This window comes from Ornithorhynchus anatinus, chromosome X5 (assembly GCF_004115215.2).
Source record: "Ornithorhynchus anatinus isolate Pmale09 chromosome X5, mOrnAna1.pri.v4, whole genome shotgun sequence".
Classification (NCBI taxonomy): domain Eukaryota; kingdom Metazoa; phylum Chordata; class Mammalia; order Monotremata; family Ornithorhynchidae; genus Ornithorhynchus; species Ornithorhynchus anatinus.
In genome coordinates this window covers 56,041,985-56,069,194 of record NC_041753.1, presented here as the reverse complement: position 1 = coordinate 56,069,194, position 27,210 = coordinate 56,041,985, and the positions used below count along the sequence as shown (strand labels likewise).

Below are 27,210 nucleotides of genomic sequence, written 5' to 3'. Positions count from 1 at the left end.
GGCACAGAACTGTGGCAGCACGAAGTGGGACAAGAGCCACAGAGCCCAAGCATTTGGTACAGTGCTCTGTACCCTGAGGGGCTCGATATATCTATTACTGATCGATGAACACAGCATGTGAATTGATGAAACTAATATGATTTGGGATGGGTCTCCACCTCAGTGAAGCCACTGGGAAATTGTTCGGATTTTTGCCCCGACACGGCACAGATAAACCAAATCTCCATTCAGAACTCAAACACCACTCTTTTAAAAGGTAAAGAAAACCCTTTCTAAAAATCTGCAGACACCACTAACTTTGTCTGTTCTTAGCATACCCACAGGGCTTCATTTTCATCTCTCCTGCTGCCCAACTCTTACTCGCATCCTCCCCCCATCATTCTTCCCCTTCGTACCTGACGGACCATTTGCCCTCCCCATTTTCAAAGTCCTCTGAAAGTCCTATTTCCTCCAGGAGGCTTTCCCTGCAATTAACCGATCAATCATATTTATTGAGCACTTACTGTGTGCAGAGCACTGTTCTAAGCACTTGGGAGAGTACAAAGACAGTAGAGTTGGTAGACAAGCTCCCTGCCCGCAAGGAGCAACTACCAGCACTTAGTGCTTGGCACACAGTAAGTGCTTAACAAATACCATTATTATTACCCTCAATTCTTATTACCCTCAACCTCCTATAGTACTTATGCATTATTCAAGAACTAACTCAAGTACATATTCCCATTTCCATCTTTATCCTATCTGTACTTATTTTATGTCTGTCTCCCTCACTAGATTCTCAGCTCCTGGAGGGGAGAGATCATGCTTACTAACTCTCTTGCACTACCCCAAGTGCCTCATACTGTGATCTCTACACAGCAGGTGGCACCATATTACTGACTGATTAGCTAGGGCTTGCAGAAAGGGTAGTCTAATCTCAATCAGAATAATAATAATTCCTTGTTTTTATACGGTGCTTTGTATATTTTACAGTAATTATTTCATTTTATCCTCATGATAGCCCTGTGAGGGAGGGAGAGGCATGGATTAAATCCCCATTTTACAGATGAGTAAACTGAGGTCCAGAGAAGTTAAGTGTCTTACCCAAGGTCACACAGCAGCAGGCCAGTGGAAGAGGTAGGCCTAGAATGCAGGTCTCTTGGCTCTCAGTCACATGCTCCAGTGACATAAAGGTGTTTAGGTCCTCTTCTGATTTGCAGCTCAGCATTTTTCCAGAATCATAAGATTTGGGCAAAGTTTAGCTCTGCAGCAAACTAACCGTATCCACCTAAACTCTCATTCATTAGTATTCTAAACTGGAAGATGAAGTGTTTAGGATCAACCCAAAAAGGCAGACAAATCCCATATAAAAGTCCTGCAGTCCTCTCTCATTAAATAATTAAAAGAAAAATCCCTATCTCAATGAATTTTTTTTCCATTTTAAGATCACCAAATCAAGTGACTAACACTTTAATATATGATAATGCCACCTCAGGTTTATATAGCATTTTCACATGCTTCACCTCATTCTTCATATTCTCAGTATATGCTTATAACATCCTCTGGAAGCAGAGACAGGTATTAGTCTCTCTTTACAAAGAAGAAAACTGACACCCAAAGAGGTTAAATGACTTTATCCATGGTCACGTAGCAAGTCAGTAGCCATAGACTGAGCGGTGATTGACATCAGACACATGTAACCAGGGTATTACAAATTGAATGTTGCTTCCTTACCTGTCCAGTGCTGTGCTGGTGGGCATACTTCTACCAAACCCTCGGACCCCCATCTGACGGAAGTAAGGAATGCAAGGGAGATTGGCAGCGATAATGGCCAGGGAATCAGAAGGGCTCACAAAGAAACCATTTTGACCGAGAATCATGTAACGGTCCTGGAGAGAGGAAGATATGAAAACTATCAGACTAATTTAGTGCCATCCCACTTGCTCATCTTCTGCATCCTTGCCCTCCCTCCCCCCAGTCCAAAGAAATAGGGTCTCAAAGTCACTCTTGCATTCCTCAGGATGCTAACTCATGCTGTTGCTTAAAACTAGTGACAGGGTTTATGTGAGAGTAGGTAAGCACTACTGCATACTAGCTGACTGGACCAGTTACCATAATGCCAGGCCTCTGGGTGAAGTTTCAAGAGGCAGGGCTCCTGGCAATTGGTGGTATTTTACGTGACACCACTACAGGGTAGGGTTAGATGGTGCTGTTTCCCCATTTCCCCTCTGGAAAAGTATAAAAACTGTGACATCCCAAAGGCCATCGGACACATAGCTAAGTGTCCTGAGGAGAGTCCAAACCTGGAACAGAATGTTCCCGCAAAAGGACTGATTATTGCTTCAAACCTCTAACAATCTATTTTCACATTTGCCTCTCCCCACCCTCGACAGTATTCCTAAAGAGTAACATGGATTTAATTGCTTAACTCTTCCTTACTGATGCTTGCAAGAGCAAAGTTGGTTAAAAAAAGGTCCGACCACAGAGCCACTGCTTCATACTCACTCCATCGGCATCAAATGCAGCTCCAAAGCCATATTCTCCTCCTCTCATGGCCTCCAGAAGGGTGGTTGCATAAGTCAGGTTTGGGTCAGGATGCTGCCCTCCAAAATCCTCCAGAGGAACACAGTTTATTGCAGAATTGGCAGGGGCTCCTAGATCATCACACAGGACTTTCCTGACATAGGGTCCCATCACTGGAAAAAAATACAAACCACCAGGTTTCAAGTCTTCATTCCAGGGTGGAAGGCCAATCATTGTGTCTTAACATAGATAAGGCAGCCAATTTGATGCAATGTTCCTTTAGATGGGACCAATTTTATACCTCTCTGTTTAAGTGGATTAAGTGGATGGTATACCGGAAGAAACTCAAAAATTCTAGTAGACAATATTCACAATTCAATCTATTGTAAACACACGGGTTGTAAACAATCTGTAAAGCACAGCTCCCAACTAGACAGAATCTGGGGAGAAGGAATTGGAGAGGGTAAACCTGGAACACCCTGAGGGAAGAGGGGAAAGGACCAAAAGAATGTGTGCACCAGGATGCCTACAGGAAAGTAGAATGGATCCTGGGGAAAGGGGGAAAAACACTAGAAGAAAGCGAAAGGCATTTGGATCCGAATTTGGTTCTATTTGTTGCCTAATTAATCCTTAATTAATACTTGCAAGTCCTCTATTTAAAACCCATTGAGATCGCTAACGCTAGTGTCTGCCTGACGTAGGAGTTCAGGTAGCTCCTGGGGGCTGGGGAGATGCATTTGCCTGGAAAGCTGAGGGAGGGGGAGGGAATCCCTTCTCCTGGAGCTTCCTGCAGTCAGCTGGCTATTCATTCATTCAGTCATATTTATTGAGTAATTCCTGTGTGCGCAGCACTGTACTAAGCGCTTGGGAGACTACAATATAACAATTAACGGATATATTCCCTGCCCACAACGAACTCACAATCTAGACTCCAGATACTCTCCTTGCCATTTGGAGGAGTGTTTATTTGAGAGACAAGGGATAGTGGTGGTAGTTAAAGGGGTGGGTCCAGGAGTGCTCTTCGCTAGGCAGGAAACCCCAATCTTGTCCATCCCTAAGGAGGGACCTAAGCTCTCCTCAGTGCCAAAGGGGACTACTTCGGTGGGCATTTATTAAGACCAAGGGTCGTGGCCCACTCAGCACCACCACCAGTCAATAAGGTATTTGGATTGGCACTCATGTCAAATGGAAGGCTTGCGGGTGTAGACTTCCATTTAGAACAGAGCTCTAAGTAATTATCCCAACTGTTCCCCACTCTTCATCCAATCCAGGAGAAGAAGGTATTATGGTGTTTGAGCAGTGCGAGTTTCCTCCCCACGCTCACCAAGTCTGAGGGTCAGGCAGAGGAATCTTACTTCCATCTGACTGTGACTCAATCCCTAACTAGGAATTCTCCTTCTCCACAACTTCTGCCATCTTCCCATCTCCAGGGAGACTCAGAGTAGTGAGGCCAGCACTTCCTGCTGCCTCAGAGGTTCTGAGTCCAACCGACCCCCCACCAGGATAGAGAGATCTGCCAGGTATCATCAAGGGTTAGGGGAACAGAGAGGGCCAGAACCTTTGAGGTGGAAGAAGCCCCAGCCTCACTGACTGCCATAAAATAATCACATTTTCCGAAGCTCAAAGTGGAATGGAGCGTGGGGCATGCAGAGGGTGGTTCCAAAAGGCAGGCAAGGAAGACAGAAAGATTGAGATTCACACCTATTATTCACACCTCCCTCGGCCCCACAGCACTTATGTACATATCTGTAATTTATTTATGTATATTAATGTCCATCTCCCCCCTAGACTGTAAGCTACTTGTCAGTAAGGAAGTGTCTACCAATTCTGTTGTATTGTACTGTATTGTATGTTGTATTGTAAAGCACTCTGATTGAGTGCTTTAAAGCCAATGGGAAGAGTTTCTGTTTGATGTGGAGGTGGATGGGCAATCACTGGAGGTTCTTCAAGAGTGAAGAAACATGGACTGAGCGTTTCTGTAGAAAAATGAGATGGGCAGCAGAGTAAAGTATGGACTGGAATGGGGAGAGACAGGAAGCAGGGAGGTTAGCAAGGAGGCTGTTACAGTAATCCAGATGGGAAAGGAGAAGTGCTTGTATTAACATGGTAGCAGTTTGGATGGAGAGGAGACGATGGATTTTAACAATGTTGTGAAGGTTGAACTGTCAGGATTTAGTGACAGTTTGAATATGCAGGTTGTATGAGTGAGATGAGTCGAGGATAACCCCAAGGTTATGGGTTTATGAGACAGGAAGGATGGTGGTACTGTCTACAGTGATGGGAAAATCAGGGGGAGGACAGGGTACAGGAAGGATGATGAGTTCTCCAATCTCCAAGAGGGCAATGATCACGTGTCTTGCTTCTATTCTACTCTCCCAAGCAATTAATACAGTGCTTTGCACTCAGGAGGTGTTCAATAAATACCATTTCTGAGGCTGATGATAGTATGCACATACACACATATAAACATTTACCAACATACATACAGTTTATGGAAGGTTTAAGGCGATGAACACAAATAAAAGGTTCTAGCAAATATTCGTCTGACTCTGCTATTCAGTTTGAAACTTGTAAATATAACTTCAACTCTATAAGCCATCCAGGGCTTCAAAATGAAGTCCAGAATGCAAGATATAATTGCATTTTGTAATAGATGTAATTAGGACTAGTTATATTTTCACTTTAACAGAGAATTAACACAGAGTCACTCCCCAAATTATATCATGTCTGTGTTTTACCAAAAATTCAGGCATCCCCTCATATTGGTTCACAGTGTCTGTCTCCCCCACTAGACTGAGACTGTTAGCTCCTGAGAGTAAGGATCACATATGTTAAATTCTACTGTACTCTCCCAAAGTGCATTTTTCAGTGCTCTGCACACAGTAGATGTTCAATGAATGTTACTGAATGATATTGAGATGCTGAAAAACACGAGCCAAAGTATATCTGTCCATAAATGAATTTAGCCTCCAACTGGTTTCTTCTCACTGGCTTGTGTAATAGAGACAAGAAATGTCAATGATAAGAAGTTTCTCAGAACTGTTACAGCACACAAGGTACATGCGATTTAAATGCCAACAATAGGCAGACTGGCCACCTGTTATCACTAAGCCCAGGTAGGCCAGGGACTGTTTCAGACCTGATTATCTTGAAACTATCCCAACGCTTAGTATAGTGCTTGGCACAGAGGAAGAACTTAAATACCACAATTATTACCAATCAATCAATGAATGGTATTTATTGAGTGCTTATTGTAACTAGAGCACTGTAGAGTCCTTGGGAGATTACAATACAATAGAGTTAGTGGACATGTTCCCTGCCCACAACAAGCTAACAGTCTAGAGGGAGGTAACAGTCTAAAGTCTAGAGCTTACCAGCTAGTTGTTAATATTCTATTATTAACAACTACATTTTTCATATCCATTTTACTTTTTCTTGCCGATCTCACCTCCGTGCATGGCATCAACCCTGATCTTCAGCTGATTGGGGCCAGTCAGCAAGCTCTTAATGGCACTGAAGTCGAAGATGGTCCGAAGAAGATTGAGATAGATATCCACTGGATCCACTATTTCCACTGAGGGAAAGAAACAGAAAGAAAAAAAAAATCACTGCTGGCCTTACCGGTGCAGGCAAACTGTTTGAACACTGGGAATGGGATAGCCACCACTGGAAACCAGGAGACAATTATACCCAGCACGTATGAAGTTCAACTGTAGTTTAGATTCAAATTACGGCAAAATCAGGACGATCAGTCGAGCAAATTAAACAAGTTCTGCAATCCTGGAAGAAACTCAACAAGGTAGAAAATATCCAACGACTTAGGTAACGGCTTATAGCGAACACACAAAAGCACGGCCTTCTGGCGTGCCGGGCCATGCTGACTTCCAGAGGAACCCAAAGTTTGGAGCCAGAGACAGGCCAAGAATGGGGGCAGTGGCTTCCAGTGCTATTCCTGGCCATTTATGGATCTGGAGAGCCTCTCGGTCTCTCTGGCTTCTCAAGCATTTCCTTATTGCTGCAGCTCATTTGGACTGGAGCAGCAGTTTGTGACCCTTCTCTCCATCCCTTGCAAATGCAGCCATAGCCTAGTGGAGAGACCACAGGTCTGGGAGTCAGAAGGACCTGGGTTCTAATCCCAGCTCTTCCACTTGTCTGCTGTGTGAGCTTGGGTAAGTCATTTCACTTCTCTGTGCCTCAGTTACCTCATCTGAAAAATGGGAATTAAAACTGTGAGCCTATGTGGGACATGGTCGGTGTCCAACCTAATAATAATAATAATAATAATGTTGGTATTTGTTAAGCGCTTACTATGTGCCGAGCACTGTTCTAAGCGCTGGGGTAGACATAGGGGAATCAGGTTGTCCCACGTGGGGCTCACAGTCTTAATCCCCATTTTACAGATGAGGGAACTGAGGCACAGAGAAGTTAAGTGACTTGCCCACAGTCACACAGCTTACAAGTGGCAGAGCTGGGATTCGAACTCATGAGCCCTGACTCCAAAGCCCATGCTCTTTCCACTGAGCCACACTGCTTCTCCAGCGTGATTAACTAATCCAACCTGATTAACTTGTATCGTTCCTAGTGCTTAGAACAGTGCTTGAAACATAGAAACCGCTAAATAAATACCATTAAAAAAATCCCTTCCTTCCTGCTCATGCCATTCTCCTGCCTCCCACACTTTCCTTCCCTAAGCACTACCCTAGACTGTAAGGTCCTAGAGAGCAGGGATCATGTCTACCAACTCTCTTCAAGCACTTAGTACAGTGGTCTACAGTAAGCACTCAATAAAACCATTGATTGAATAAAGTCAGAGGGACCAACCCTGCCCACCTTAATCAGTGACAGGCTGAGCAACTGAGGCACAGCCCTGGAAACCACGACCCCATTCTGAACCTTGTGGGGAAATATAGTCAGTGTGGTATTGGCAATAGCTACCACCCTCTTGAACTCATGTGAGGTCTCTCTGGACACCCAAGACCTCAGCCTTTGGACTTCCCAGACCCAGGTCAACCTTAGACATACAACTTCTCCAATTTTTCAAAACCATCAAGTGTTTACTATTTTGGAATCATAATCTACAGATTTCTAATAGATGAAAGCATAAAGTTTCTTACATGTTCTTGTGGAGCCAGTCTATGGGTAAAGCATGCATGTTTTAGTGACCCAGGAAAAGCTTCTTTATGGAATTGGGGTTTGCTGAAAAATCCTGCCTTTTTATTTTAGGGGACTTCATAAAGACAGATTATTTTCTTTTTCAAACTTTATTACAAGCAGCATACCCCTACCCCCTTCCCTCTTCCCCTCGCACAGAATAAGAAAGCCATTCTAGGCTTTGGAAACAGTTAAGTCAGTCGGTCGAGTGTATTTATGGAGCACTTATTGTGTGCAAAGCACTGTACTAAGCATTTGGGGGAGTACAATATAAGAGTAAACAGATACATTCCCTGCCCACAAAGAGCTAAACCAACTAGGAGCTGAAGCAATGATTGCTGCTGTCACTGATTGATCCCAATCCAGTAATCCCTCTTAAAATGGTAGCATGTGCTCCAAATAGTCATTCAAGTGGATATCTGAAAGTATTTTTCCTTGCAATTCAAACTAATGCTTCAAGTGTTAACTAAGTTTTTTTTCAAATGACTTCCAAGAATGACAGCAGCTAATGTTCTTTTGATAGGAAGGTGAGAATCACAAATCTAACATACGACTGGAGTGGCAGAGAACAAGAACAGAAGCCAATACAACTTGCAGGTATATACTGGGTAGTTCTTGCTGCCAACTCTGAAAGGTGAACTGCAATGGATTGGGTTTGTTTTGAACTTAGTCACATTTCCAATGAGGTGATGACGGTTGAGTGTTCAAAACAGGAAGGGGAATTCAGGGCATAAATTATTCCAAACATACCTTTCCAGATTCTTCTTTCGTGCCAAGGAATCCCCTTCCCCCAGCACCTGGTAATTGCTACTACCCAGAACTCTAATCCGGAAGGTTAGATCTTATTTCCCACTTGCCTGGAACAACAGAACTGAATCCTGAGCACTGGAACTTTCCACTTTACAAGGTTGTGATAGGGAAAGAACAATATTTTTAAAAAAGTCCTGTTTAAATTTTTAAAACTTCATAGCCATTTCCCTAAGTCCCTATCCTAGTGATCTTTCTGAAAGCTGGACTGCTCTGCAATAATGTGAAGTCTTTTGAGTAGCAGTATGAGAGACAGAATGATTTAGGAGATTCTAGACACTCTCATATTTAATCCCAGTTCTGCCTCAAACTTGCTATGTGACCTTGTACAAGTCATTCAATCTCTCTGCATCTTAGTTACACCATCTCTGTGAACTACATATGGGTCAGGTGATGGTATTCTTATTTTATAGCTGGAGTAAGTTTTGTTACTAGCTACTTCCCCCAAATGAATATTAATTAATCTCAGGCAAGTAGCAAAATAGTTTATTTCAAAGCACACTGGTAAAACATTTAAAGAGGTGATAATTTTCCATACAAATTTGCAGGGAGGGCATCAGTGCAAACTATGGATAAAAACTAAAGAAAGAAAAAAATTAGTGGTGTGTTCTGTGTATACAGGGGTATTAAAAGACGTTTTAATGCCACATTGAATTCAACCCACTACTGGTTCTGCCTAATTTCTTCTTTGGTATAAGCTCTTGGTCTTTCACTTTGGACCTGGGTTGGGCTTTGGCTCTGGCTGTCAGGAGTCTTTCAGCAAGTAAATGGAACAATACTATGTTAAAAAGCAAACAATCTATGGAAATTCACATTCTGTACTTGTTAAAATGCTTCAGGATGGACAATTGGTAACATGTTTACGAGGTTTGGGAACAGGTTTTGAATGTTATGAAAAATCAGTCTCTCTCACCATCATATAGAACTTCAGTTGTCACTTCTATAAAAGATATTTTAGAGCATGTCCTAGTGGAAAGAGCCCGGGGCCTGAAAGTCTGGGTTCTGAACCCAGCTCCTCCATTTGTCTGTTGTGTGACCCTGGGCAAGTCATTTAATGCCTGTGCCTCAGTTTCCTCATCTGCAAAATGGGAATTGAATACCTGGTCTCCTCTCCCTTAGACTGTGAGCCCCATATGGGACAGGGGCTGTCTCTCCTCTGATTGTCTTGCATTGACCCCAGTATTTAGTACAGTGCTTTACTCATAATAAACACTCAACAAATACCACAATCATTATTATAGTTTTGCAGATTTTCACTCTCCTTTCTGCCCCCATGATTTTCAGTCTACAACCCAGGGAGTCCCTATAGGAATCAAGCCAGTTCATTTCAATCACAGATCTGGATGTTACCTCTGAAGGGCTTAAATTTATTCTCCAGGTCAAACTCTTGTCTTCCGAGCCGGGATAAGTCAATTCGAAGATCGGGGCATATGGCATATTCTTCAATCGTTTTGCTGATCTGATAGATCTTGTCTGAAACTGCATCTGGTGCCGGTCCTGAAAGACCAAAAAGAAAGGAAGTCCATCTGAGAAGTGATCCTGTCTCCAACATGAGGAAGATCCATTTCTTTTTCATTGTGTTTAATTGGAAACACAATGGTTTGGCCACAACTGGTGTGGCCTCTCTAATCCCGATTCTGTCCTCATCCTCTCCTGAGAATACTTAGTCAACGACACCTATTCTTCCATATGATGTGCGTTCAAGGCCCAGCACACACATGTTTAAGTCTAATATCGTGCATTTTTTAATAAAAAAATTTTCTTCAGAGCTATGATGAAACACCCTTAAAAATACTTTCACGCCCATCAGGGAGTCTTGATTATGTAATCCATGGATTTCAGGATGTGAATTACAGGCAGGATGTGCATCTGATTGAGGTGAAACAGCAAGACGAGGAAGGGCAGCCTCACAGTTGCCTTAAAAGAGGAAACTTGGCCTCTACACCCAGCTCTGCCTTCCAATTCTCTGTGACAGTGGGACCAAATCCTCTAGACTGTGAGCTCGTTGTGGGCACGAATGGGTCTGTTTGTTGTTATATTGTACTCTACCAAGCGCTTAGTACAGTGCTTTGCACACAGTAAGCACTCAATAACTATGATTGAATGAATGAATGAACCAAATCACTTATTGCTCCATACCTCACTCACCATTAACCCCAGCTGATAAAGTGAGAAAGTTGCTTTGGCTGACCACCATTCTCCATCACGAGGGCCATCAGGAGGTCATTTGACTTAGCCCCAATGCCTCCCTTGAGGTGCATTGCTAAATTCCAGAACAGCTGCTTGTCTATCCCTTTTGTGTTGGGGTTTTTTTTTGGGGGGGGGGGGTTCAATCTCTACAATCTCCCTAGTAACCTGCAGATAAGATCTTCCGTGTCGAATCAAAATTTTTCTGCTGCAAGTTAATATTGAGCACCGTAAAGGACGCTGCTGAAAGGCTCTGTAGCATGGAAAATATAAAGTGCGACTAAAAAAGTTAGCCCAATTCTAGCCTGCTGAGACATCTCTCTACGGGTTTAGACAGGAGGAGGAGAATGGTCCCCAGTTTCTGAACAGAAGAGCAAATTTCACTCCTCTAGTAGACTCAGGAGTAATGTATTTGACCTCTTTCCTGGAGAGCAACATAAAGCTAGTCCCATCCTCATTCTATACATGTCCTGCTCCCTCCCTTCCTCCCCAGCATTCCACTGCCACTGCTTCCACCTCGCTATGAGGGGAAGAAGCCCTCATCTCCCTCCATCCCCCACTTCCAGTCTTGGGATGGCTCACCCCCACCTACCTCATGGCCACAAATACCCTTCCACCCTGAATGGAGAGTAGACAAAGATGCAGGGGGAGCCCCTCCATACATACACACATACACACACACACAGCAAGAACAACCACCTGTTCTACCCTCATCCTGTCCCCAGATTTAAAAGTGGGAACAGAGAGACCAGAGAGTTGGGGCAGGGGGCGGTGAGCCCAGGGTGCAGGAGAGGGACCACAAAACCTGCAGGAGGCCTGGGCTAGGAAAGATGGGACGGAGCTACTTCTCTGGCAAATTTGCTAAATGGATGGCTCCAACTTTAATCACTTCAAGAAGGAGTGATTTTCATTTGGCTGACAGGGAACCTGGGATCCCAGCCTTCTACCTTAGGAGTGCAGAACAGCATTATTCACCCTAACAGCAGGTAATATTAACTTCCAGGCATCGAAGAGAAAAACCTCCATGGTACAATATCAATAATGAGGGATTTAAAGACTATAGAGTCAGCTGTGCAGGGAAAATTACAACCCAAAATTACTTTAAGTAGGCAAAGCTTAATTAAGTGCCAAATTCCATAAAGAAAATGAACCTAATCCTAAACAATACTCATTCATTCAATTGTATTTATTGAGCGCTTACTATGTGCAAAGCACCGTACTAAGTGCTTGGGAGAGTTCACTATAACAACAGATACATTCCTGCCCACAACGAGCTCACGGTCTAGAAGGGGAGACAGACAGTAATATAAATAAATAGATAAATGAATAAATTACAGACATATACCGATATATACATGTGATATTGATATATACATATATTATGTAATAAATATGTGGGCATCAAGCTGCAGAAAAATATAAGACCTGCAAAGCTTAATAGAGCCATGTGGGACAGGGACTGTCCAAACTGATTATGTGGTATCTACCCCAATGCTTAGCACATAAGAATTCAACAAATATTATTATTACTATACACAACAAAGAACTCAACTGGAACTGGGATTATTTTTAGCTCTGCCACTGATTTGCCACGTGGCTGGGATCAAGTTTTAAAATTCTCACACATACCATTGTTCTGAATCATCATTTTTGGTCAGAACAAAGAACTACAGGTATAATCACTGTTTGGTAACGTTAGGTGATTGTATCATGACAGTCCCCAAAAGTTGAGTAAGGCTGCAGCCTCCCAATTCTGGTGGTCAATTACAAAATGACATTTTGATCTGCTAATTCCACCCAAGAAGAATCAGTTTGTGTCACTTCTTTTCAGCTACAGAATGGGAATGGGAATGTGAAGATACTATGTTCCCTCCCTCCTGCAAAGGTAGGTAATATAACCTGAAAAGGGATCTGAACTGCTAGGAGAAATTGACATACTGAACATGAAAACACAGTGTATATTATTTTCTATTACATTAAATTCATCAAATTGGCACATTTATTTAAAAAAAACCCAATACATTGGTGGAAAAGGGTAAAATTGCACTTTCCACTATTCACTATGTTCCACTAGTAACTACTGTGCCCTACATCCCTTTAACCAGTTACACAAACATCAAAAAGTGCAAGAATGAAAGGAGAAAGAGAAGGAAGAGGTGCTCACCCCCTGCAGGGCCCTAAAGAAGTTAGGAAGAACCATATCCTAAAACCACCTACCTCCATTGGCAACATTAAACTTGACTCCAAACTCTCCCCCTGGTCCTCCAGGGCAGTGACTTGCTGTTAAAATGATCCCACCGGTTGCTTTGATCTTTCGGATAATACATGAAACAGCAGGCGTGGACAAGATGCCATTCTGGCCAATAATCAACCGGCCAATCTAAACCAGCCAGGGTGTGGAGAAAAAAAACAATGTTACATGTGATCGAAGAAAGGTATTTAGCGCTAACATGTCACACTCAGTCAAAAGCTAGCCACTGAACAAAGGTGACCCACTGATGCAGAGGGGTAAAAGTAAGTGAAAAAATGAACTAAGGAGTAATGAAGTGATAATCATGATAATAATAATTGTGGTATTTGTTAAGTGCTTACCATGTGCCAAGCACTGTACTAAGCACTGGGGTGAATACAAGCAAATCTGTTGGACACAGTCCCTGACCCACGTGGGGCTCACAGTCTCAATCCCCATTTTACAGAGGAGGAAACTGAGGCCCAGAGAAGTGAAGTGCTTGCCCAAGGTCACACAGCAGACAAGTAGCAGAGCCTAGATTAGAACCCATGACCTTCTATTCCCAAGCCTGTGCTCTATCCCCTTGGCCCTGCTGCTCCTCAATAATTATGCATTTGCTAAGTATTTACTATGTGCCAAGCATTGTTCTAAGCACCAGGATAGATACAAGTTCATCAGGTTGGAACCGGTCCCAGTCCCAGAGAAGTGAAGTGACGTTCCCAAGGTCACACAGCAGACATGTGTGAAGCAGTGTGGTTTAGTGGAAAGAACACGGGCTTGGGAATCAGAGGCCTTGGTTCTAATCCCGGATCTGCCACTTGTCACCTGTGTGACTTTGGGCAAGTCACTTCACTTCTCTGTGACTCAGTTACCTCATCTGTAAAAAGGGGATTAAGACTGTGAGCCCCACATGGGACAACTTCATTACTTTGTATCTACCCCAGCGCTTAGAACAGTGCTTGGCACATAGTAAGTGCTTAAGAAATACCATCATTACTATTATTATTATTATTATGTGGTGGAGCTGGGATTAGAACCCAGGTCCTTCTGACTCCCAGGCCCATGCTCTAACCACTAAGCCATGCTGCTTCTCTCAACCCAAATATATTTCAGTGAACAGTAAAAATCATTAGGGAGGAAGGATCCTATTCGATCATATTCATACCCACCTCAAAAACAATGAAATTAAAGTAAGTCCTATCCAATTCCCCTTCATCTGTGAACTAGCTTCCTATGAGGTCTGAGCTAAACTCCTATCTGTTGTGGGACAGGGAAAAGTAATTCAGTACGGAGACAAAAGGACACTTTGAATATGGCCCATCTTTGCCTCAAGGATTTCTTCAAGGAACAACCATGTTTGCATTTCTGTTTTCTCTCCTGAGTCATATTTGCTTAATTCATTTTTAATAGACTGATATCCTTGCCTTCAATGATCATCTGCCACAAACCACTGCTGGCAGCATTTGCTGTGAGGTAGGCTCATACACGTATTTTGCCTCCTGCCATCCCGCTAAATAACAGCAACATGATTTGCAGCCAAAAGACCCATAATGTGCATTGAAGCTATCCTTGGAACAGCAACTACTGTACAACTTGGAATTCTGGATTATATTTCGACTGCTGAATGACAGGGTGAACGGGTGACACATGGTAAAGCTAGCCAGTCACCATGGACTATGGTCCCTACAGCAATGCTTCCTTAGTTTTGGTTTTGTTTTTTTAACGGCATTTGTTAAGTGTTTACTACGTGCCTGACACTGTACTAAGATCTGGGGTAGATGCAAGCTAATCGGGTTGGACACAGTCCGTGTCCCACGTATTAATCCCCATTTTACATATGAGGTAACTGAGGGACAGAGAGGTTAAGTGACTTGTCCAAGGTCACACAGCAGACAAGTGGCAGGGCCAGGATTACAACCCAGGTCCTTCTGACTCCCGGGCCTTTCTGACTCCCAGGCTTGTGCTCTATCCACTAGGCCATGCTGCTTGCAAAATATATCCTTGGAAAACTCAGCAAAGCCAAATTACAGCTCATTAGAGTGCTGATTTTGCTTCAAAATGGATTGCTTTCCAGAACCATCCCTAGGGTTGAGTGAACTGGGACAAATTTCCTGGGCTCCCGCATCTACTTGTGTGAGCAGCAAGATCACTTGATCAAGGGGAGATTGAGCCATGTGGCACCAGAGTGATCATGTGCTCAATCCAAGTGACAGTAGACAGTGTGAAGAGAGAAACTATTTCACTAGGATATAGCCTCACTTCTTATTTCCCCCACGGAGGGCACCTGGAGGTGGAGGCTACATCCTACCTGGGTTAAAGGGATGACTTGTGAGAAGTAACACGGCTTAGTGGACAGAGCAGGGGCCTGGGAGTCAGAAGCGCCTGGTTTCTAATGCTGGTTCTGCCACTTGTCTGCTATGTGACCTTGACCAAGTTACTTCACTTCTCTGTGCCTCGGTTACCTTATTAGTAAAATGGAGATGAAGACTGTGAGCCCTAGGTGGGACAGTGACTACATCCAGCCCGATTATCTTGTATCTACCCCATGCTTAGTACAGTGTTCCTGGCACATAGTAAGTGCTTAACAAATGCCATAAAAAACAAACAAGAAAAACGGTCCTGGTTATTCCCTGAAGCAGGAGGCTAGTGAAGGACGTGAGAGGTGGGTATAGAAAGAGTGGAAAGGGGTTGAGTAGTTTCACACCTGTTTTCATGGGGCTGATGACCCCTTTGCTCACCCAGGAGATGCCTTGGATGGGACTAGCCCTCCATGAATAAAGACATTGACCACTGCTTTAAAAGATACAATGATTCGGTAACTGGGGCAAGTTCTCCACTCATATCCCCTACCCACACATGAACAATGGAACTATTCTAGTCCCAGCTCAATTCAAATGGTAGTCACAGCCCTTTGAGATTTTGCCTCAGAGATAAGTGTTCATAAAACCACAGTTATTTCTAGACACCATCAAGAGATACAGATACAGTTAGTTGGTATCTAAGTACAAAGCCACCAAGGTCAGTTTGTTCCTCTCTTCTCCAGATAATACAACCAGGTTGGTATATTTGTCTCCATCTTCGCTACGCTACCTTTCAGCTCTACCTCTCTTACCTTACTTGGCTATTCTACTGAAACCCAATCTGTAAACTTCGCTCTGCTAAAGTCAACCTACTCAATGTACTTCTATCTCGTCTATCTCGCCACCGACCCCTTCCCAAGTCCCGCCTCTAGCCTAGAACTCTCTCCTCCTTCATATCTGACAGATTGATCGCTCTCCCCACCTTTGAAGCCTTATTGAAGGGACATCTCCTCCAAGAGGCCTTCTCTGACCAAGCCCTCTTTTCCCTCACCATATCTGCCCTCCGCTCTGCGTCGCCTTTACACTTGGCTGTGTATCCCTTAAGCACTTTGATACCCCTTAAGTGCTTATTCATTCATTCAATAGTATTTATTGAGCGCTTACTATGTGCAGAGCACTGTACTAAGTGCTTGGAATGTACAAATCAGCAACAGATAGAGACAGTCCCTGCCCATCGACAGGCTAAGCACCCCCAACCCCACAGTACATATGTACATATCCTTAAACTCTCCCACTTCCCCTATCTGTAATTTATATTAAAGTCTGTCTTCCCCCCCCAACCCACCACCAGTCTGTAAGCCCCTTGGGACAGGGATCGTCTATTCCTCTTTTGTTGTACTGTGATCTCCCAAGCGCTATGTACACAATAAGTGCTCAATAAATACCACTGATTGATTGAATGGGAAGTCTATAAAGGCAGAGAACATATGATAATCATTAAAGAACAACAATAAAAATTTAGTGGGGAAATATAGTCTGAACATTTTTGAAGGAAAATGTTTCGGGCAGCAGAATGGAGTATGGACTGGAGTGGAAAAAGACAGGAGGCAGGGAGGTCAGCGAGGAGGCTGATACATAATCAAGGCGGGATAAGGTAAGTGCTCGCATTGATATAGTAGCAGTTTGGATGGATAGGAAGGGGCAGATTTTGGCGATGTTGTGAAGGTAGAACTGACAGGATTTAGTGATGGCTTGAAGATGTGGGTGGAACAAGACAGAGGAGTGAAGGATAATGCCAAGGTTACAGGGTTGTAAGACAGGAAGGAAGGTGGTGCCGTCATCAGTGATGGGAAAGTGAGCAGGAGGACAGGGTTTGGGTGGGAAGATAAGAAGGTCAGTTTTAGCCATATTAAGTTTGAGGTGACGGGAGAACATCCAAGTAGAGATGTCTTGAAGGCAGGAGGAAATGTGAGTGCAGAGAGGGAGAGCGATCAGAGCTGGAGATGTAGATTTGGGTGTAATCAGCATAGAGGTGATAGTTGAAGCTGTATGAGTGAATGAGGTTTCCAAGGGAGTGGGTGTACATGAAGAAAAGAAGGGGACCCAGAACTGAACCCTGAGGGACACCCATAGTTTAGGGAGGAGTCCACGAAAGAGACTGAGAACGAGCAGCCGGAGGGATAGGACGATAACCAGGAGAGGACAGTGTCAATGAAGCCGAAGTTGGATAAAGTTTCCAAGGGAAGGGAGTGGTCGACAATGTCAAAGGCAGCTGAGAGGTCAAGGAGGATTAGGATGCAATAGAGACCGTTGGATTTGGCAAGAAGGAGGTCATTGGTGATCTTTGAAAGTGTGGTTTCTGTGGAGTGAAGGGGACTGAAGCCAGATTGGAGGGAGTCAAGGAGACAACTGGAGGAGAGGAACTTGAGGCAGTGGGTGTAGACAGCTTGCTCAAGGATTTTGGAGAAGAATGGTAGGAGGGAGATGGGGCGTTAACTGGAGGGAGCCGTGGGGTCAAGGGAGGACTTTTTTAGGATAGGGGAGATATGGGCATGTTTAAAAGCAGTGGGGAAGAAGCCATTGGAGAGTGAAAATAATAATAATGTGTAATAATAGTAATGTATAATAATATATAAAATAATAAATAAACCAAAATAATTCTGCAAATAGAATGCCTCTAATTTGCATTTTTAAAGCCTAACTCTTAAAAGGAAAGTGAGGAATATCAAGGTGTCATCATTTAACACTCCATCTTTAACAAAGAGGTAGGTGCTTTCAATGATACATGAATAATGGATTAGGGAAATCTGTGCTCTGCACAGCCCATACCACTAAAAATGCTGTAAGACATACTTTTTCACTTTATGATGTGAAGGAAAGGGGACTGCCCGCCTCTCTTTGAAAAGATAAAGTTTCTGTTTATTCTCATAGTATGACAGCTTTCAGAATGCTGGAACTGAAACGCAAAACAACAAGAACAACAACAAAAAAAACCCACATCACTTCTAAATCTCCCCCGAGCTAGTTCGGGCCAACTTCAGCTTCACCTAGCTAAATCCAAACTCACTAGCCAAACTGCTGAACTCAGGTTTCCAGGAAATCAGCAAGACCACCCCCACGCCCTGCTCCCCCACAAAAAAAGCCTGGTGTTTTTCCGAGGAACAGACAATACTTTCTCACCCTATTAGCAAGTATTTTGACACATCCACCTTGTTCATGCAGCCCAAACCCTGTCCCTTAAATCAAGGTCTCCCTAGGAGCACCCCCTTGACCAGATCATATGCAGTAGAAAACCATTAGAGAGAATAGAGAACCAGTTACACTGAAATAAATCCTGGCTGCCCTCAAATCTCAGTCGTGTGAAAAAACCAACAGTCTATAAGGAATACCCTTCCGTTCTTATTCCTGAACTAAGAGCTCATGTTGACTTTCCCATTATTTCTCTGCATTCTAAGTTCTTTAATGAATTTGGTACACTTTGTTCCGCCATAATGTGTGTTATCATTACACATTTTGGCTAGAATGCTGTTAGAGAATTTGGGAGCATTCTTCTGAAAACGTAAGCCTGTTTGGAAAAACGTGACTTGGTGTTGGAAGAAACAATTGTGTGCACTAATGCAGGCATGTGGTGTTAGACACTGTAAATAATAACAATGATGGTATTTGTTAAGCGCTTACTATGTGCCAAGCACTGTTCTAAGCGCTAGGGTAGATACAAGGTAATCAGGTTTTCCCACGGGGGACTCACAGTCTTAATTCCCATTTTACAGATGAGGTAACTGAGGCACAGAAAAATTAAGTGACTTGCCCAAGGACACACAGAAGACAAGTGGCAAAGGCAGGATTAGCTGCTACAATACTACATTTATGGAGAAATTATTTGGGTTTTTCTTGGGCAATGGTAGGAGAGATCAGATTTGGGGACAAAATGTTTGTTATAGTTACTTTTTGTTTCGAGAAAGGTTTTGAGTTGTATTTTCGTTTCAAAAACGTACGGAACTTTCAAAACTAATTTAATAATTAAGTATATCATTAAGCATTCATTAAACTCTTGAAGTGCTATTCGTTCCTAACAGTTGGAGAAGCAGCAAGGCCTAGTGGATGGAGCACAGGTCTGGAAGTCAGAGAAGGTGGGGACCGGCTTTCTTCTCTCCTTGAAAAGTGACTAATCGTCCACCGATGGGCCGCTCCACAACGTCCCCATCCCCCGGCTCCACTCCCAGGGCCCATGGAGGGGAAAAACGCTGATTTTTATTCCCCTTCAATCAACAGCACTGATCATCGCGTGATCGCCACGTGATGTGCACGTGACCACAGCGTTCTGTGCACGTGATGATCACGTGATCGCCAAGTGATGTATTTGTTAAGCGCTTACTATATGCAAAACACTGTTCTAAGCGCTGGGGGGATACAAGGTGATCAGGTTGTCCCACGTGGGGCTCACAGTTTTAATCCCCATTTTACAGATGAGGTAACTGAGGCACAGAGAAGTGAAATGACCTGCCCAAGGTCACACAGCTGACAAGCGGCAGAGCCGGGATTAGAACCCCTGGCCTCTGACTCCCAAGGCCGGGCTCTTTCCACTGAGCCACAGTGCTTCTCACATTTCTACCTGGCTGTCCTCCTGTCGCCTCAAACTTCACATGTCCAAAACAGAGCTCCTTATCTTCCCAAACCCTGTCCTCTCCTGGACTTTCCCATCACTGCAGACGGCACCACCATCCTTCCCGTCTCACAAGCCCACAACCTTGGCATTATCCTTTACTCCTCTCTCTCATTCGACCTATGTATCCAATCCGTCACCAAATCCTAACGGTCCCACCTTCACAGCATTGCTAAATTCCACCCTTTCCTCTCCATCCAAACTGCTACTGACATGATGTATCCCGCCTGGATGACTGCATCAGCCTCCTTGCTGACCTCCCAACCTCCTGCTTCTCCCCACTCCAGTCCATTCTTCACTCTCCCGGATTATCTTGCTACAGAAACTCTCTGGGCATGTCACCCCCACTCCTCAAAAATCTCCACTGGTTGCCCATCCACCTCTGTATCAAAAAAAACAACTCCTCTCCACTGGCCTTAATGCTCTCCTTTACCTTGCCCCCTCCTATCTCACCTCACATCTCTCCTTCTACATCCCAGCCTGCATACCTCGCTTCTCTAGTGCTAACCTTCTCACTGTGCCTCCATCTCGCCTGTCTCGCTGCCAACCCCCGGCCCACATCCTACCTCTAGCCTGGAACGCTCTCCCCCACTCAAATACAACAGACAATTACTCTCCCAGCCTTCAAAGCCCTACTGAAGATACAACTCCTCCAAGAGAACTTCCCAGACTAAGCCCCACTTTTCCTCATCTCCCTCTCCCTTCTGCCTCACCCTGACTTGCTCCTTTGGCTCTTCCCACCCCCGACCCCCACCCTGCCCCACAGCACTTATGTATATATCTGTAATTTTCTTTATTTATATTGATGTCTGTTTATTTGTATTGATGCCTGTCTCCCCTCACTAGACTGTGAGCTCGTTGTGGGCAGTGATTGTCACTCTTAATTGCTGTATTGTACTTTCCCAAGCGCTTAGTACAGTGCTCTGCACACAGTAAGCACTTAATAGAGATAGCAGCTTAATAGAGAAGCAGCGTGGCTTTATGACAAGAGCTTGGGTTTGGAAGTCAGAGGCTGTGGGTTATAATCCCTTCTCTGACTCTTGTCTGCTGTGTGACCCTGGGCACGTCACTTAACTTCTCTGTGCCTCAGTTACCTCATCTGTAAAATGGGAATGAAGACTGTGAGCCCCACGTGGGACAACCTGATAACCTTGTATCTACTCCAGTGCTTAGAACAGTGCTTGGTGCATAGTAAGCACTTAACAAATACCATCATTATCATTATTATTAATAAATGATTGAATGACTGAATGCTCAGGGACTGTGAGCTGAGGGAGGGGGCAGTGTATATCTGGATTTTATTTCTTTGTATTGATGTCTGTTTTCCCCCCTCTAGACTGTGCACTCATTGTGGGCAGGGGATGTCACTTTTTATTCCTATATTGTACTCTCCCAAGTGCTTAGTACAGTGCTCCACACACAGTAAGCGCTCAATATGCCTGAATGAACGAATAAATGAATGAAAGGAAGAGGTTTGGGCTGTTTCGGCCCAAAGCCACGCCCGGACAACTTGGGGCTGCAGGGGGAGGGGATGAGCCACCTCCTTCCAACCCTACCCGGGCCCCCTGGCCCCCCCCCAACCACCCGGCTCCCTCCTCTCGTCCGCCCAGAGTTGAGGAGAACCACGGCCAAACGACACTTTAATGAGGCGCAGATGGCTGGCGACCACTTGTGGATTCCCTCCCTCTGCTAGGGGAACCAGCCACAGGCCACCGGGGTTACCACCCAAAACGCCTGCTTCACTCCTCTAAATGTCAGCCTACGCGCTCTATCCCAATCTCATCTTTCCCCCTGCCGATCCCTTGTCTAGCATGCTCTCTTTCTCGTCCTATGTTGGAATGAGACATATAAGTAGCCGGCTGCTTTTATGTTGGATTTTTTTTAAGTAACCAATTATCTGGAAAATCTGCTTTGGGAGGATTTGAATATGAGGCAAACTGATAGGACAGGGTGTGGTAGAAATGACCCTTTTAGAATCCTCAGTGGTGATACATGGGCAAAGACTGCAACCAGAAACTGTTCCTACAATCCCGGCTCTGCCACTTGTCTGCTGTGTCACCTTGGGCACATTGTTTTACTTCACTGGGCTTCAGTTACCTCATCTGTCAAATGGGGGTGAAGACTGTGAGCCCTACATGGGACAGGGACTGTGTCCAACTCGATTTGGCTGTATCCACCCCAGCACTTAGTACAGTACCTGGCACATAGGAAGCCCTTGACAAACACCATCATTATTATTATCATCACTTCTCTACTCTTTCCACAAGGCCACGCTTCCTCTGATGTGAGGTTTTGCAAGACCACAACCGCATTTTATGAAAAACGGTGTACTGAATTTTTTGAAACCTCAGATATCTTATCAAGGGCTCAAAAATGCTCATTTCATTTCTCTTGAACCATCCTTCATTCAGAAAAGCTCCACGAAATTTCAACAGCTTGAAATTACCATTATTTGTCTTGAACTGCCAATCTTAGAAAGTATTTTTCAAACCCTACTTGTTTAGAAGCAATATTGACAAATTCTTGCTATAATAATCAGTTCCAAAAATGCTTTAGGATTTCCTTAAGATCCGTAAAAAAAACAGAATTAGGGATTCTCCTTTTGCAATAATTTTATACATTTGATACATATAAACTCAAAGCCATGTCTAAACCGGTGACACACAGATTCAGATCCTACATTGTAAGATGTGAAGTAATATGATATTTTACTGCATGATATTTTATGAGAAACAGCATGGCTTAGTGGAAAGAGCATGGGCTTGGGAGTCAGAGGTCATGGGTTTGAATCCTAGCTCTACCACTCGTCAGCTGTGTGACTTTGATTGTCACTTAACTTCTCTGTGCCTCAGTTACCTCATCTGTCAAATGGGGATGAAGACTGTGAGCCCCACGTGGGACAATCTGATAATCTCGTATCTACCCCAGCGCTTAGAACAGTGTTTGGCACATAGTAATCGCTTAACAAATACCATCATCATTATTATTACTGTGATAGTAATATGAAAGATTACAACTATTTCTGAAATGCTCTTAGAAGATCGAATTATTGAAGGCCTAGCCCAGCGAGGGAAGAGAGAAACAAGAAGAATGCTATTACATCATCAGTTAATGTTATCATCAGATATCTTTAGGGTGAATGTACTCCCAGGTCTCTGAAAGACTTGGGTGCAAGAAGCGTAACTTGAGGTGGAAATTGGAAAAGAGGGAAGACTTGTCTCTAGATCAGTGGCTCTTCGTGAAATCTCTGATCATTTTGGTGTAGCCACCAGCAAAGTAATCAAAATGAAAAATGTCCTAATTGAAAATGTCTTTGCCTAGATATGATCCACATAAAACGTTTTCATATTATTTGCTTTATTTATACAACGTACAGTCAGAAAAAATGTTGTGGTGACCTATTTTTGACATCAGTTGCTCTAGAACAACCCTCTCAGAGTTGCACCTGGAGAGTTTCCAGTACTCTACCAGTCTCGGCTACGGGAGGGAGAGCCAAGCAGAGGCCTAGCCATTCCGTTCTTAGCCTGGCCAGTGGCTAGCGAGTGGAAGGCAATCTGTTACAAATCAAAACTCATCCATGCTGGGCAGCAGCGGCATGGGAGAGAGTCGAGGGCAGAGACTCGAGTTTACTATGCGCAAGGAGGCAATGGTAAACCACTTCCGGATTTTTACCAAGAAATCTCTGTGGATCCACTACCAGAACAATGGCAGATGGAGGTGGGGCGTTCTGGGAGAGATGTGTCCATGGCGTCACTATGGGTTGGAGATGACTCGACGGCATAAAACGAGACAAGCTCTAGAACAGTGCCTTCACAAGCCACTAGCAGTACTATTGATGTGATTTCTCAGCACACCAGCCAGTACATGATCAAAATATCTTGAGGAAAACACTGTAGTATTTGCATTAAAGGACGATAAACATGAACTACTTATTTACTTTAAATAACTACTTGGTCTCTTTAATGTAAAAAAAAAAAGTTGTTTCCTATTCAAGCTTGCTTTGCATATTTCTTTAATATAAAGGCATTGTTTACGGTTAACACTTGCTTTGTCCCTGTAAGAATGATGCTCCATTCCAGGTCTATCATTCGTTTCCTCTCTCACTGAAATATGCTGTCCACAGTCTACTGTGGTGGTAACCTCAAGTAAGTTTTAAACTACTCCTGTAAAGTGGCCTTTGGAAAGGAAAAATGAAAGAAAAGTAAAAAAAAAAAAAAATTCAGGAGTGGAACAGTTAATTTGCCTTTGGTTGATCAAGACTACAGGCAGGAAGAATAAACATACTGCTAAAGCTCAACTGTGGTGTACTCTGCTAGACTGCAGAAAGTAGAAATTGGTGAAATACAAATGCAGACTTATGTAGTGCTTTGATATGCTTTACATCTGACTAATTTATTTTCTTGAATCTTTCATGATAGAAAAACCACTCCTTTCACAGTACTACCGGGTGAACAGGGGGAAAAAAAGGAAAATTACAGATCAGTTGCTTTTTCTTCTTGTTAGCAGGTCTGGCAAAAGGTTTCACTGGAGGGGAACGACTGAATTGTGAAGCTCAGTAAAAGACCCTTGGTATCCTCAGCTGGAGGAATGGGGAATAAGAGAGCTCTGTCATAAATCACACCATATGCTTTCTTTCTCTTTCACTCCCTCACCACCATTCCTCTCTTCCCTTCCTTATCCCTTGCGCCATCCCCTGCCCTTTATTTGGGTCCCTTTGCTCTGCACACACTATAGCACGTTTCTTTTTCACACCATGATCTGAAGCAGTAGCATGTTTTGAAAGAACACCAAGCCTCCATGAGGGTGTTTGAATGGAACTGAAAGCATGCAGAGGGGCATCTGGCCAGTTCAGCTGCATCCAGACCCTTAAAAAGAAACAGGCTTGGGTACCTCTAGACCAGCAATGGTTTTGCCTCTGGAGATAGTTTTTTGCTTGTTTTTTAATGGTATTTTTAAGCGCTTATTATGTATTAAGTGCTGGGGTAGATACAAGGTCGTCAGTTTGGACACAGTCCCTGTCTTGCAAAGGGGTCGTGGTCTTAATCTCCATTTTACACATGAGGTAACTGAGGCACAGAGTAGGTAAGTGCCTTGCCCAAGGTCACATAGCAGACAAGTGGCAGAGTCAGAATTAGAACCCAGGTCCTCTGACTTCCCTGGCCTGGACTCTTTGCACTAGGCCATGCTGCTTCCTGATTTCAAGGTTGAAATCATTGGCTCAAACGAGGGTTTGGATGATCAGTGGTCTTTAATTTAACCATGCTATTTCTGTCTCTCATTAGTCAGATAATCATAAATTGGCAGCACCATGGTCACATTCAAGGACTTTGGAGTCAGGGCTCATGAGTTCGAATCCCAGCTCTGCCACTTGTCGGCTGTGTGACTGTGGGCAAGTCACTTAACTTCTCTGTGCCTCAGTTCCCTCATCTGTAAAATGGGGATTAAGACTGTGAGCCCCACGTGGGACAACCTGATTCCCCTATGTCTACCCCAGCGCTTAGAACAGTGTTCGGCACATAGTAAGCGCTTAACAAATACCAACATTATTATTATTATTAATCTAGATATGCTCCAGAATCTCAGAGAGCAAGTTTTCTCTAGCCTCAGATGTCTGGAGTTTTGGAGTGATTCTATATGAACTTTTCACTGAAAGTTTACCATTTCAAAGCCTTTTTTCTCATCCTCTCCTAGATGTTTAGTCTGAACTGAAATTGAAAGTAAGACTAATCCAAGGATGGACCAAAAATATATTAACACATACAAACTGGGTTGTTCCCAAATCTAAAACAGCTCCATGACTACCAAGTTACAAGGATAAAATGGCTGCTTAAATTGCATTTGCTTTTGTTTACATAGCTACAGCAGGCCACATTTGATTTTTATTTTAGACCACTCGATAATGAAACTTTCATAGGTTAACCTTTTTTTAACAAAAAATATCTATTGAACTCTCATAGCAAAATCTGCTAATGAAGCCGATCTTGGCAAACCTCTTTATAACGAACTCAATAATGATCCCTTCGTTCTGGTTCTGAAAGACTAGTTTAATGGCTTTAGATGTTGGAAAGGAGTGGGCGTATCAGCCAGAGCAGTGTAGTAGAGGAAAACTGAAGGAAAGAAAGACAAGACAGAAGGGCCATTAAGAGATCCAACAACGGGATGCTATTCTTCCTGACTCCCATTTCTCTTCTCTGAAGCTTAATAATAATTAATAATAATAATAATAAATAAATGTGGTATTTGTTAAGTGCTTACTATGTGCCAGGCACTGTACTAAGCACTGGGGTGGATACAAGCAAGCAAAGCTTCTACAGGCTGTCTCTCTCTCCAGTTTTTGGCACGACAATCAATCATATCTATTCAGTGCTATGTGCAGAACACTGTACTAAGCACTTGGGAGAGTACAGAATAACAGAGTTAGTAGACATGCTCCCTACCCACAAGGAGCTTATAGCCTAGAGGCGGCGACAGACATTAAAATGAATTACGGATACATACGTAAGTGCTGTGAGGCTGAGGGTGGGGTGAATAAAGGGTGCAAATCAAAGTGCAAGGGTGACAGAGAAGGGAGAGGGAACAGAGGAAATGAGGGCTCAGTTTGGGAAGGCCTTTTGGAGGAGATGTGATTCTAATAAGACTTTGAAGGTGGGGAGAGTGATCGCTTGTCATATACAAAGGGGGAAGGAGTTCCAGGGCAGAGGCAGGACATAGGCAAGGGGTCGGTAGTGAGATAGACAAGCTTGAGGTACAGTGAGGAGGTTGACATTAGAGGAGTGAAGTGAGGATGCTAGGTTGCAGTAGGAAACCAGGAAGGTAAGGTAGGAGGGGGGATATTGAATGAGTGCATTAAAGCCTATGGTAAGGAGTTTCCATTTTACGTAGTGGTGGATGGGCAACCACGAGAAGTTCTTGAGGAGTGGGAAAACATGCACTGATTTTTTTGTTTTTAAAGAAAAATGATCCAGGCAGCAGAGGGAAGTATGGACTGGAATGGGGAGAGGGAGAAGGACAGCACTAGATTTGTTAGATGCTCCTGATAAAAATGCAGGGTGGTCTTGATGAGCAACCCAAAGCCTTGCTATCAACTTGGTAGGTGATTTATTGCATTTAGATTGGGCCCTCTACTTTCCAATGTTATTCCTTCACCTAAAAAAAAGGATCCTGGGAGTCCACATTCTGGAGCTCCACTTCCAAGGGCCACAGGGACACTGGGAAAAACAGCATATCTTTCCCAAGTGCCTCTGATGCTGCTTAAATGCTTAGTATACTGGTCTGCACATTGTAAATGCTCAATAAATACCACTAACTGACTGATTCTGGTTTACTTCTGGATTGGCAGCCCAAGTGGAACCCTAGAGATAGGTGGCAAGAAA

The 27,210-nt window shown here is 43.7% G+C and overlaps 1 protein-coding gene and 1 non-coding gene across 3 annotated transcripts in view; one reads left to right on the top strand and one right to left on the bottom strand.

Moving 5' to 3' along the window:
* PGM5 (phosphoglucomutase 5) overlaps positions 1-27,210 on the bottom strand; it is a 186,273-nt gene that overhangs the window by 146,701 nt on the left and 12,362 nt on the right. For both annotated transcript variants that reach the window (XM_029055729.1, XM_029055728.2), the window contains 5 exons: positions 12,862-13,024; positions 9,808-9,954; positions 5,948-6,073; positions 2,482-2,672; positions 1,711-1,865 (listed from right to left, as the gene is read on the bottom strand). In XM_029055729.1, coding sequence (XP_028911562.1) covers positions 1,711-1,865; positions 2,482-2,672; positions 5,948-6,073; positions 9,808-9,954; positions 12,862-13,024 — 782 coding nt within the window. The remainder of the gene's footprint in view (positions 1-1,710; positions 1,866-2,481; positions 2,673-5,947; positions 6,074-9,807; positions 9,955-12,861; positions 13,025-27,210) is intronic.
* LOC114808335 lies at positions 23,265-23,402 on the top strand. The gene has a single exon (XR_003756181.1). It is a non-coding gene; the product is annotated as a small nucleolar RNA SNORA7 (small nucleolar RNA).